The sequence below is a fragment of the Seriola aureovittata genome, chromosome 20, assembly GCF_021018895.1.
Source record: "Seriola aureovittata isolate HTS-2021-v1 ecotype China chromosome 20, ASM2101889v1, whole genome shotgun sequence".
NCBI classification, from domain to species: Eukaryota; Metazoa; Chordata; class Actinopteri; order Carangiformes; family Carangidae; genus Seriola; species Seriola aureovittata.
In genome coordinates, this window is record NC_079383.1 from 17,105,136 (window position 1) to 17,119,207 (window position 14,072).

At 41.7% G+C, this 14,072-nt stretch overlaps 1 protein-coding gene across 2 annotated transcripts in view; it reads right to left on the reverse strand.

Moving 5' to 3' along the window:
• Positions 1-1,542: 1,542 nt before the first annotated feature.
• The window catches only part of fam49bb (family with sequence similarity 49 member Bb), a 37,848-nt gene continuing 25,318 nt past the window's right edge, over positions 1,543-14,072 (reverse strand). For both annotated transcript variants that reach the window (XM_056364808.1, XM_056364807.1), the window contains 7 exons: positions 10,499-10,638; positions 8,751-8,828; positions 4,270-4,386; positions 4,089-4,168; positions 3,872-3,998; positions 3,723-3,793; positions 1,543-2,332 (listed from right to left, as the gene is read on the reverse strand). In XM_056364808.1, coding sequence (XP_056220783.1) covers positions 2,269-2,332; positions 3,723-3,793; positions 3,872-3,998; positions 4,089-4,168; positions 4,270-4,386; positions 8,751-8,828; positions 10,499-10,638 — 677 coding nt within the window. In that variant the 3' untranslated portion in view covers positions 1,543-2,268. The remainder of the gene's footprint in view (positions 2,333-3,722; positions 3,794-3,871; positions 3,999-4,088; positions 4,169-4,269; positions 4,387-8,750; positions 8,829-10,498; positions 10,639-14,072) is intronic.

Here is a 14,072-nt window from a genome sequence, read left to right on the forward strand (position 1 = left end):
AACCGAAAGGTTAGGGTGAAAATGAATTGAAAGCATATTTCAATTGCTCTCTCTTGCTGAAGGATGGGTTCAAAAGAAAAAGAACCTTGAATGTGGAGGGGAAAGAATAATGGGTCCAGAGAAGCTTGTTATTATGAAAGGGAGATGACCACTCGTCATTGACATCATGCAATCATGCAGTTACATTTTTTTAATAAGCTCTTAAGTAGCCTATAGTAGACAGGTGGTCACAAAAGACAAAAAAGAAAATGGCCCAAATGAAAAAGCACAAAGAGAAACACAATCTTTTTTACTTTACTTTTATTGTCTTATTTATTTAACTTTTAATTAAGCTTCAACTATTCTGTCCCAAATTATTAATGCTGACACATTACTGCTTAAAGGAATACTTTGATATCTGGGGAAATTCACTTTCTTACCATGAGTTATGCTGCGTTCAAATGCTCCTTGGACGAAGTTTTTCTTCCAACTTTGTTGAGTTCATGTTCTTTTAAGGCAGAATGTGGAAAAAACATGGATGCTACAAAGATGCGCTGTATTTTACTGCTCAGAGCATTAAAACAAGGTTACTGCTAATAAATAACTTTTATAACCAATTAAGGCCACCATAGGCAGAGAGCAACTAACGGTTACGACCGAATATCATATTACAAATTAAGTGTTAGCAAAAACAATTACATGCAACACCAGAATTTGCATTATTTATAAAGTTTCTTTCGTCATCTCTTGGCTGGTTTTTCTTATACATGCACGAGTTAATATTTACTTTCGCAAGGCTGGTTGGTGAACTGCTGTAGCTAGCAGGTTAGCGTTAGTCAGTCAGTTGCTGGAGCGTCTGGATTTTCTCTCTACTGTTTTGTTTACCTGGCTTTTTGTTTGTTGTACCAATCTACATCATTTTGTTCAGTGAAAAGTTACTGAAGAGGGTAAATACATGTGAGCTAAAGGTAAGTCTCCACCTGGACAGAGATAACTCTTTGAATGGACAGTGAAGGTTTAATAAAAGCGAATGTAACACAGCTAATAAGTTACGGCAGCTTCCTCTATTTTTGACTCTGTGCTGACCTTTCAGAGAACAGAACCGCATTTAAGACGACAACAACAGCATGAATTCGCAAATTTGAGTTCACCAAACTTTAAGTCTGTGCTGAACATTTGCGCAGATTAACCTCACCTCCCGCATCATGCAATTGCGTCGGTTCCACTTGAAATAACTGACTTTGCAGCTACATTCAGCCATTTTAAATCCTGGTATATCCTTCTATTTATTTTTAACAGAGGAGATATCTATATTTCGGAATCGGTCCTCACATCTCGCTCAGTGAACTACCTCTCTGTGCGTCTTTGTGTTCATTTAATCAAGCTGGCAGATCTGACACATTCTTCCTCTCTGCCTGTTTTGTGATTGAGCGTGAGAATGTTCATCTCACAACTTTTCACACGAGAAAAAGAAAAAGAAAGAAAGAAAAAAACCTTTACAATGAAACTTTTTCTCAGTCATCTGCCAGTGACAATGAGATAAGATCAAACCTGACAAGGCGGTTGTAGAAAACAAGACTTCTCCTTTTAATTTCTCCAGCCACAACATACTGTCCATTTACAGTACAGAATCCCAATTTTAATTTGATTTTGCACAAATCACAGTTTTAAGTTTTCAAATGAAAAATACAACACAACTATGAAAAAAGAGACGCACAAAATTAAAACCTATAAAAAATATAAAAACAGTACTCTTAAATCTCATTTGACAAGTACCATTTCAATAACAAAACAAGTAATAATGCACAACCGAGCAGACAAATGCAACTGAACCATTAGTTTTTTTTAAATAGAAGGAAAAGACAATGTTCATCATGCAGAAGATGTAATATTAAATAACGAATCAAACAAAAATAATATATACTTCTCTATATATCTCTCTTTTTTAAATTTTCAAGTCAAAGCACTCCCGTCCCTTATATAGGGAAAAACAAGATATTTTTTAAAAACACCAGAGGATCCACAATGCTTTCATTAGCTGCCATTGATGCATGGCCTTCTTTCGAAAACATTACAGCAACATCTTTTTGGCACAGAAAAAGACGTTCATAATGGCAGTAGCATTTTGCAATATAAAAGAGGGCGGAGCTGTAGCTCTTTTTACATTTAAAAAAAAAAAAAAAAAAAGCCAGGAGAAAAAAAAAAAAACATTCTGTGCACCGACATCAGTCAGGAGAGTCGTGTTTCCCCCCAGCAGGGTGTGAGGCAAGCAGCTGTAGCAGCTCAGTCCTACTGCAGCATGCTCTTGATAGTCTTGTTGGTTGATTCATCATTCAGATGCTTGGTTGTGTACCTGCAAGGTGAGGAAAAAAAAAATAAAAAAAACTGCATCAGTGACTGGATCGCTCATCGTCTTTCTGTACAGATAGAGGTGGAATAAGTATTCAGATCCTTAACTTAGGCAAAAGCACCAAAACAGAAATCTAAAAATACTCTATAAGTGAAAGGCTTACAGGTTTTATCTGCGAAATCTACTTAAAGAACCAGAAGTGAATCGCAATTATAATTATTATATATATGACATTATTCACTTGTTAACTGAGGCAGTGTGTATTTATCTGTTTTCATTTGTGCACTTTTCTCTTTGATTAACAGTAGAGCTGCAACAATTAGTCTATCGATCAATAAGTCAAACCATCAAAAAACTATTTTTTTTTTTTACTAAATGATAAATTTTAAATTTGAGTGATTTTTTTTTTTTTTTTTTACGAAAACGGTCTAAAATCCTTTTCTTCCCGCTTCTTAGATTCTAATATTGCCTTTTTTCTTAGTTTACTATTTATATAGTTATATATTATATCATTATAGTAAACTGAATACCTCTGGGATTTGAACTGTTGGCTGCACAAAACACAAATAATTGTTAGCTGCAGCTTTCCTTCAATGTAATTGTGAACAACTACACAGTTTGTTTTATTAATATATCATGTTTTTTATGTTAAATGTTAAATCTTGATCTGAAAAGTAACAGCTAACTGAAGCGGTCAGATAAATGTAGTGGAGTAAAAGTACGACACTGACCTCTGATATAATGTGAAGTTGAAGTATAAAGTAGCAAAAATTGGAAGTACTCAAGCACGAGTCCGTTGAAGTTTGAGTTAATGTACTTTGTTACGTTCGACCACTGCGCCCAACTAAAATATTTTGTCATCGCCTGTCAGATCGGGCACGTAATCACTGAAAGAAGATATGGCAGCTTTTGCATGAAAATGACCTAACGTGACCGGGTAGCGCCGGCCTGCCTCGGGTCCCTGTACAGAGACACAGATACAGATGTGAGATTGACGCAGAAGCAGCCCTGTCAGCTCCAGCAGCTGGGAGCGTTAGACAAGCCGGGTAAAATTTGGGAGACTATAAGGGGACGAGGTGTCAGAAGTAATCGGCCTCTCTGGAGAGGCTTCGACACCCAACCCGAATCCAGCGCGGAGGGGCTCGCAGCTGGACAGATCCTCGGTGGACTGTGCGGAGAATGAGTCGCTGCACTGGAGGGGGAGTTGGGTTAAAATAAACCGAGAGGTCTGTCTGCTGCTCATGAACAGGCGCCGATATCATCCAGCTCGCAGCATGAGCAGCCCTTCTCCTTTTCATTGAAAACCACAAACTGGTGCGCTACAATCACATTACATGCTGAGCTGTAGGTAGGAGAAAATAAAAAACGCAATTTGATTTCAAGACGAGCTCACCTGAGAGCGTTGAGAAGGCCTTCTACACTGTTCGGAGGCTGATCTCTGAGGACTTTGATGCAGCCTTTCATCTGTGGACCAGAAACGGACCGTTAGTGTCAGAGCAGGCCGTGAAGTCGGGGTGGTGGAGCGAGCGTGGCTATACTCACATCAATTTTGGACGACTTGGCGAAAGCTCCCACAGGATGGACGTAGTCGTACAGGATGATGACTCCGACCATGACCCGGAGGCAAAAAGACACCGTCTCCTCGCTAGTAAATCGGCTACGGTACTCCCTAGCAGGACGGGGGGGGGGGGGAAATTACATACATGAAGGGAATGAACAGAAAAGCGAAACAGCTCTGGCAACACAAAGGGCCACTTACGGCGTTTCCAACATGACTTTACACACTGTCGCCATTGTGCTTAAGCAGTCTGTCGTGTTCTCGATGGGCAGGTTCTTGTTCTGGAAAGAGACAAAAAAGATTTTTTAAACAAAAAAAAGGAATGAGAGCGTGCTTCCACATAGCTGCTAAAGAAGCTCACCGTACGTCCCGTCAGTCTTACCTCTGACACAAACTTCGTTGTGCCGTCACTTAATGTCTTCAGCATGGGCGTGGCATCGGCGTAAAACAGAGATATCCGATTGGCCAGTTCGTTGTTGACTTCGTTTTCACCCTCCGCCTGAAAAATGAGGAGTTTGTAAGTACTTGTGTATTTCAGTTGAAATTGACCCCAAATTCCTAATATGTCAATTCACTCAGTCTAAACAGATTCTGACCTTATTTAAACCACGTGGGATGAAACTCGACACTTTTTCACAATCGTACCGATCAAAGGACGACAGAAGACCAGCGGGGAACACGAGGCATACAAATAAATACTTTATGATTAAATTACACTCACAGTATTTTTTGTCAATACTTCCCGGCTGCATATAAACATAATTGCTTGTATTATAAAATGACTAACATGAGCAGCAGAAAACGGTTGGATGGATGGATAACCAATTAAAAATAATAACTTTGTCCAAGCATAACAAATTATGCATGTCCATTCATATGGACGGTTTTCAAACATGCTCCAAATGTATACAGGAAGAAACCTGAATTATTTTCATTCATTGATTCACCCCCCCCCTTATATTATTATATTTTCTCCTCAGGTTGCAGCCTGTGTGTTTGCGGTGAGTGTCTGTGCGGCTGCTCCAATTACAAGGCAATTTGGTGCTGGGCTGCTAACACGCAGGGAGGTTTTTAGAGCCTTTTCACTGGGAACACACGTCGACTGCAGCGAGCGTGAACCAACACAGTAAAGATGTTGGGTCACAAAACCAAAACAAGGAGCTGAAAGACGCTAAAAAGCTTTTGTAGAGCTAGAGGGAACTACAGAGTCTGGTGCTGATGCTCTGCGGGTTCCCTCTCACACACACACGTAATCACGTAATATATTGATAATGTTATGGACTAATTGACATATTTAGAGATGCCACTTTTCTTGACTTTTGACCTTTTGTAAAATTCAGTTGTAAACATTTTTCTTTTTTTTTTTTTTAAAAAGCACTGCTGATAATGATTTGTTTGATTTCAATGGCTGCCAATGGAAATTACACTTCCTCAGGTGTTGGAAAGTAAAAACACATCATGCGTGTCTCTCACAGTCGGTGTGGATTGATACTATTGCAGAAATATAATTGCAGAAATGCTTCAGAAAGCTGCTGCTGTGGGTTGCTACTGCGATGATATTGTATAATGGCAATTTTGTTATTAAAATGTATAATCATCTAATTTAGTTTAAACCCTCCTGATGAAAGGAGGCACAAAGCATAAAATGTTATCTGGAAACAGATTCTTGTTGTTTGGAATCACACTCGTCACCAAGCAGCTTGACTAGATTGTGATTGTGCATATGAAAGCCGTTTAATTAAAAAAAAAAAAAAGAAAAATCCTGACAGAAAAATCCTGATATAAATCATATCACCGACCCCTCCTGCTCCGCCTGGTTCCCCAGCTGACTAACACATCCTGCTGCTTTACAATTTCAGACTGAACGAGACACTGAAAACACCTGGCGGATAACAAAGAACAAGGTGTCTTTTGAACAGCCTGTTCTAAATTTGTCTGCGTATTTAAATGATAAGAACATTTCGTGCCTTTATTGTTTTTTATGGGAACGCTGACAGAATATGAATAATCTCCCCCAAAAATTTTCAAACCGATTCATGTTTTAACAAATGATGGGCTTATGAGCTCGAAAAACTGTTTACCGTGGGGACAGATGCATTTCATCTCAGACTTCTGAATGACTCAGTTGAGCGGTGACTAAAACGCTGCTGCCGTGCGAGACCGAGCTGCCAGGAAGGACGGCAGTGACAGGTCCTAACAACAACTTGTCTGGGCCCATTTGCCTAATGGCATATTCCGGTTTGGAGAATAAAACCTCCCGTCAGACGGGTCAAAACTGAGAGCAGTTTCAGACACACGCAGGGACTGAACTGAAATCTCACTATTCCCTGAACCAGCTATCTTTTACATGTCCTTGAATCCCCTGAATAAAAATGTATACGTGGGGAAGAAGAGCCTGTGTGATACCAGAGAGTGAATGAGTCTGTAAATTTCATATCTCAAGACCTATTGTTTGCAATCAATACAGGAAACATCCTACAACATTTACCCAGTATTGATTGAGCTGCTCCTTTCTAAGGCCCTAGAGTAAAACTGTTTATGCTGTTTAAGCTGCACCGGCGGGTCTTTTCAGTTACTTTCTCACCTGTGATTTGATTTATCTTGTAAGGAAACAATACATCATTGCCTTTTAAAGTTGTACATGTGAGGTGATTTGGGCTGCCGGGTAACTAATTGCTTGGGAAGTTTTGCCGGTGTCATCCTGCATCATCAGTGTCACATGGAACGTGTTGGGGAAATCAATCCCAGGCAAATACTGTGTGTGTTTATGTTCTCTACCGTCAAAGAGCTCACAAGAAATAACTGATTATGAGAGCGATTAGTCGACTGCAGGGCGAGCTTCATAATTAGTGATGAGCGGCTAGAAACAGGACAAAGTCTGTGAGTTGATACGCTGAACTCGTCAGTGAACAGTTTCCTATCTGTTCACATCCAGCAGGTACGGAACAACAGTACGACTTATTCTGAACCGCGTCTCTGTCCGTCTGATGAATACGTCCAGTGTGAACTCTCTTTTAGCTCCGTTTATGGTCCCTACCAACTCACCAGGTGGACGCCAACTGCGTCTGCCTGTTGTTTGGTGCCGGTACAGTGGAAACAGTGAGAGCAGGCAGACTGAACCAAAACCCCAGGAAAACAAAACAATGAGCTAAAACAGGCTGAAAAGCTCTGTGGAGCTGAGCGGAGCTGCGTTTGTTAATAGCAGCTTTAATTAGGAAACATTTAAATATACAGAGTAGGAAATAAACTGAAACACCTCTCTGGTTAAACTTGGGGAAAATCCATCAGATGAATTGAATAGTTTCACTCTTGAATCTATTCTAAGTTCACGTTCATCTTAATGAGAAGTTTGTAGTTGGTCGGCTTTGCTTTCACACCACCAATAAACCACAATACGTTTACTTAAAACCAGAGCAAGACCCACAGGGTGTCATCTACTCTTCACGAGCCACACTAACCTGGATTTAATGTTTTACCTATTGCGGATTTGGGCCGTGCAACTGATTTGGGATCAGATCGTCCCGCCACACGTTACTGAGCCTCCCTGAAACTACCTGTGGGTCTCACTTCATGTTCTGACTTCATGTCGTGAGCCGGTGTCCTGACGCACTCCTCTCGACCCCCGGGTGTCCAAACAGTCTGAAAACTTAATCCATCGTTCCTGCCTTTCTACCGACGCAGTCTGAACTGTACTGGGATTATAATAATGAGAACTGAGGGGCTCAGGTCTGAGTTTAGATGAATCATGATGACGCACATTTTTGAATTTGATCAGGGCCAGCGCCATGGAGACATTAAAGGAATACAAAATTACAGACTGTCTGAACAACGACAGGAGGATTTTTATATTAAAATGAATTCATTATTCATCTCTGCTAAATATAGTGAGTGGACGTAAATGCTACCATGTTTGCGGTGGCACACAACTAAATTTGCACATAACTGTTAAACATGCCGCACATTAAATCAACTACAATAAGACATGTAAAAATGATAGTGGTGATTGCCATAATGACAAGTCTGCCATCAGAAATATAGGTAATTTATCTAATAATGAATAATAACATTATGTAATTACACTTTCAATGACAAACTGTTCAACGCACTACACAACATGGCCACAAGTATGTGCCATGTATGTTTTTCACAACAGTTTGAAAGTCTTAACGCTATAACAGGCAATGACATTTTGGACCAGTGTTTCTCAAACTTTTCGATTTGAAACCATTTAAAAACAGATATAATCAATATGTTTTTTACAATAACAACGTAGAAATTGACAGTGTGAAAACAATGTGACAATTTGAAAGTGGCTGAATCTGCTTTATGAAGGTTTATAGTGAGTTTCAAGCTCATTGTCTGGCAGTTTAACTTTTTTTTTTATTTTTTTATTTTTATTTCGCTGTCTTCTCTCAGTTCACCTTTCACTTCGTTCTTAGTTTCACTTTTGGCTGCAGCAGGCAGCTGTTTAAAAAAAAAAAAAAAAAGAAAGCTGTAAGAAACTGACTGACTGTGTGGCACCAAACGAACGATGATGTTGCTCAGTAACTGCTGGATGTGTAAATAACTAACACTTTGGCAACACGTTCACCGCATCAGTTTAAAAAGGTGGTCACATGTGACTTATTTCAACTGCACCAAAGTGGCCAAAAAGTAAGATCAGAAAAGTGATGTCTACTTGTGAACCCACATAGGAAGTTATAGCTACAGTGTTTTTCCATCTCAGACTGATCACATATGTGGGTACTGCACACACAGGTAAAAACTTTCACTCTCTTTTAGCTCTGATTTTGGTGGCTAAGGTTTTTTCTTCAATTACAGCATCCTCATCGCCCAAACAACAGAGGGATATAATGTTCTCACCGGTACGTTGTTGATCCGCATGCGGCTCAGTGTTCTCCTGTAGTAGCTGAAGTCATTCTGAATGGCAGGATTTGTCATCTGCCAAAAAAACCAAAAAAACGGAAATGCATCTTAATAAAGAGAGCGAAACAGAGACAGAGTTTCTCTGCATGTCTGTAGGTGCCACCGCCTGCAGCAGGACATTCAGCTCTGGATCAAACACGCCGTCATCATGACAGAATGTTTTAGCCAACAAGGCAGAAATGCAGCTTTAGGGGGCAAATGACATAAAATGAACACTGATACAATTATAATTTTATTTGCTGAACTGGATTCAAATCCTCTGACACTTATTCCCCCCCCCCCCCCCCCCCCCTTAACATGCACATCCTCGCTCTTCCTGTCAGGATATATTTGGTTATTTTCCCATTCCCAGTCTGGCTGTGCATCTGTACAGTATGTGACAAGAGGGTCAACAATTATGTAGCTGTCAGAAAGGTATGAAAAGGGTCTCATTAGGGAGAGGCAAGGTTAGAGAGACCTCAGATAAAAGCCACAAAAGTCAGTTGACTTCTTTGACACCACCTCCTCCAAATATGAATCATGTGGTTTTAACACGAAGCCAAAGTGAACCCTTAAAATAGAAAAACAGCCAACCAGAGAGCTGCTTTCAAATGTCACCACTAGTGAGAGCTCATCGTGTGGCTAATTATCGTCATTCCTGTATGAGCCTGTCACATTCAAAGCTGTACTGGCAGCATGCTAATCCTGCTACAATAGACTGGTACTCAGTCTGTGTCCACTGTGTCCACCAGGAGAGACAGGCTGCTCCACCAGGGAGGGGCTGCCCGCCGCACAGACACTTTAACTAGGTCAGAAGCTCTTGCATGGGTGTGAAAGATTGATGACTAGGCTTGGCATGCCACCTTGCACCCCCTACCTTCGTGTTTTTTTATCTTGCCAGCCTGGCTAGTGGGCACTAATTGGGACATCGCAGCAAATCGCCTCTGGGTGTCAGGGGAGTGGGGTTTTTGTTATCCAAGGAGCGAGGGTGCACGGGGAACCAGTTCACCCACTGTCTGATCATGAGCGCTTACACGGTTATGTTTTTGACAGCAGGCATTCAACCGACACCCATGTTTGATTCCTGGTGTTTTCTGGGTTGCACATGAGCAATTTGCGTCCGAATGCAAGCCGAATCATTTTTCCCGAAAGTTTCCTTCCCTCCATCATTAATAAAAACCTGCCACATTATGCAGAACTCGGCTCGGGACGGCAACAATTTGCAGACCTCTTTACCCGCAATAACCCTTATTAGCCATTCCACTGACATCCACTGTATTATAAACAGCAGAGCAGTATCAGGATTCTAATTAAATGCTAATTATGCGTTCACTGGCTGCAGTTTAAAATTGCACAGAGCAAAAATCAATTCGAGGGCATCAGCAGCTTGTAGGGCGACAAAGAGGTCTGGTTTGTATCACAGAAGAAAAGTGCAGAGTTTACATCAACATCTTGAAGGTGAGTTTGGTGGGTTTAAATGCAGAAACTGACACTTGTGATATTTTTTTGGGGGGGGGGGGGGTATGCCTATATTAGAGCAGCAGTAAGAGAGAGACAGGAAAGTTTGTGGTGAGAGAGAGAGAGAGAGAGAGAGAGAGAGAGACAGGGGGGATGACATGCAGCAGTCCTAATGGCCAGCGCTCCACCAGGTGAGCCACCCAGGGCGCCCCACACTTGGGATATTGTTGGAGGAACGGGTGTCTTACTTTGAGTTCATCAAAACGCAGTGTGAAGTGCAGGATCTCTGCGAACTGCTTGGCCAGCGCCTGCTCCCGCTCCAGGTGCTGAGTGGTGTCGTCGTAAGACTCGCTGGTCAGAGCTGCCAGGAGGCTGTGCAGCGCCGCCTCTGTGAGGAAAATAAGATTTCTGTCAGAAGATGCGCACAGAGACGTCAGCTCTTTTGAGAAAAAAAAAAAATATATATATATATATATATATATATATATATATATATATATATGTGTTTTTATTCAGTCTGTAAGGACCCCGACGGAAGGCCTTGCACTGAGACACTTTGGCTGATGTGTGTATAGTCCCAAAGGTCATCAGTCAGTGTTGCTACAAAATCTTTCACTGTAAGGTTTTTGTCACTCGCATCGCCCGGTTAACGGCTGAAGTATCAGCACTGCACTCCAGAAATGAGACGCAAAGGTCGTGAGGAAGAACAAATACTGTATGCAGCACGGCAGAGTGATGGATATTCAAGTCTAAAACGTAAAACACTGCAGCAGCAATTGGTTAGTAAACCAGCTGAGAGAATTACAGTGTTGCAACTAACAATTATTTTCATTATTTATTAAACTGCCCATTATTTTCTCAATTAATTATTTCTTTAGTTGACGAAATGTCAAAAAAAAATATTAACAAGAGCCTGATGGTCCAAAATATGTTCAATTTATTATATAACAAAGAAAAGCAGCAAATCCGTTACCAGATGATGTCTGGTTGAAAAATGACGATTATTCGCTTATCAAAATAGTTGGCTGCTAATTTTCTGTCAATCAACAAACCATTACAATTCTACATAATTAATCAACAACAATTCACATAACCGATTTTTTATGGTTTTATACGGTTGCAAATTTAATATTTTTAGGTTTTTGACTGTTGGTTGGACACAACAAGCCATCTGCAGACGTCTCGTGGGGCTCTGGGAAACTGAAACAGGCTGTTTTTTCCTTTGTCTTTTTGGCACTTTATTTATTTAATAATAATTTGTTATTTGGAAAAACAGTGGACAGATTAATCAATAATGAAAATAATCATTAGGTATAAAATGCATGGCAGCGTGTCTGCTGTGTTCTCATACTGGATGAGGCCAAAGATTAGTCCTTAAAGTGGATCATAACCGCAGTTAGTGTGTCAGCCAGCTGAAGCATCCTGATTAGGACACAGACAGATAATGGGGAGCGGTGGTGCCCAAACTGCCCAGGGCCCAGTGCCAGTCTGGGGGGAGTGAGGGAGGGGGTGGGTTCGGTGGGGTCGGGGGGGGCCAAGAGGCTTTCCTGCTCAGATGCAGATGAGACATGGGACTAATTATCTCATTGGCATGAAACGGGGGGGGGGGGGGGACAGGATTTCATTCAAGCAGAATTACACTCATTGTTTTGACAGTAAGTAAATACAAAGCCTGTGCCATGCCTTGACATAGCATACCCATAGAGCAATAATTAAGCATGCAGGAGGAGCCCCGGCAGGGAAATGAGGAAAAGATTAAGTGAAATGTAGCGGACAACTTGCAACCAAGTAATATTATTAAAACACACGTCTTGTTCAAACACCTAGGTAAAAAAAAAAAAAAAAAGGAGAGAGAGAGAAAAAAATAGCATACCTTTAAAGCCCAGAGGGAATTTTTATTTATAGATACAGACGGTGCGCGGAATTCAGTCTAGACACTGTAGAGACGTTTCAATAATGACATAACCCAGACGAGCACAACATCTGATGCAATAAATCTGCGTGGTACCAAATGAGCACTTTGGATAGATTTAGTCTGAGTGTATTTTACAATTCTTGTTGATTACATATGACGATGAGCATGTCAACATAACCCAGAAAGGGGCCGAGTCAGAGCGCGGTCTACTTAAGATAATCGTGAAGGGGACTTTAAAAGACAGACAGAGCGCTGGCAGTGCAGTGCAGTAAATTGAGCACGTTTGCCATTCAGTAATGACTCCCATCTGCTTGGGCCAGCGTTTGCAGCGAAGCGAACCTTAGTGGTGCTTTTTTTTTCCCCCTCTCTCTCTCTCTCTTCCTCTACGTCCCAGTCAAAACAGAAGTTAAGATGGAGCTGCTTTCTGGCCCTCAGAAATGAGCCACTCTAGTATGTCGGGAAGTCGGGGAAGGGCGGGGCGCGGGGAACATGTCTGATCTCATCAGGTCACGGCAGAGCAGGCAAGTAGAATGCGGGCATGTAGGCGCTTTACTCGCGGAGAGGGGAGGGTCGGAGGACGGTCTAGACGCTACAGTCTACGATGAATCAGACTGACTCAAATTCAACGGTTTCTCTTAATAACAGTAAAATGTTGATTATTAAAATGGATTCTGGGTTCGATCTGTAGCAAGAAAATTCAAACTGCTTTTTCACTAATGATAAATTTAAGTCAGATTTGAGTGTTCATGCCAGGACTAAGAGTTTGAAGGAGAAAAATGTCCCTTACATAACTTACATAACCGATTTCAGCTTCTCAAATGCTTCTCTGTTTCATAAGGCCATGAAGTGGATATTGTTTTTGTGTTTTTTTTTTTTTTACTGTTGGTCAGACAAAAACAAGCAACATGATGATATCACTTTGGATCGTAGGCAGGTCCATTTTTAGAAAAGGTATATTTGTCTGTCAGCAGGGTTACATTTAGGTCAAGCGTGGGCGTCGGTAAAAGAACGAGTTGATGGGGCAGGAGAAATATGTCCCTTCATTTCAAATGCAAAGCGAATTGCATAATCTTGCCCCATAATATCTCCCATCCTCGGCAGATCGCTCCACCTGCCTGTAGTAAGGGACTTTCAGCTTCATGCATATCAGGCGGGACAGTGGGCTGCGGAGGCCGTCATGGCCCCTGAAGCCCAAAGTCAAGGCAGTGAAATAGAGCAGCAGCCGCTGAGGCTGGGAGGTGACCTACTTCGTTACATAACAGCCATCGCCAGGCTGCTGCCGCCCACTGCTCCCATTGACTACCTTCTGCACCGCCACTGGGATTACGGGGTTGAGGGGCGTTGAGGCATGGCGGGGCTCCACCCCGCACCCCCACACCCCACACACCCCCGGGGTCATAAGAAGATCAGGGAGCAGTAAGCCTACTCCCCCCCCCCCCCCCTTTATCTATGCTAATTAAACAACCTATAGCCCCACAGAGGTCGCCGCACAATGCAACGCAAGCAGCATGATGCGAAATGCATGTCTGTGGGGGTTTTCAAAGAGTGTTTATATAAGGCTGGGCGCATGTTATGTGTATGTGTCGCATGTATGTTGACTTTTGCAGTTCAGCAGTCGATATTGCAGATGCACATACAAACAAATTAAGGTCATGTTTGAAGGTTGCGTCTCTGCGAGGCCACTAAAGAAGACTTTTTACATCAAGGACGTCGACTTTCATCCTTCACGGTATCAAGTCTGGCACTTTGGTGACGCTCAGAATTACAAATGGGCATCAAACATTCTTGAAGGCTCAAACTAACACACACTGGGATTTTAGCTCACAAATTCTCACAGGACACCTGAGTTTGTTCCACTTGAAACGGTGGACGTGCGAGCTTCAGTCTGAGAAGCAGTGATGTCATTT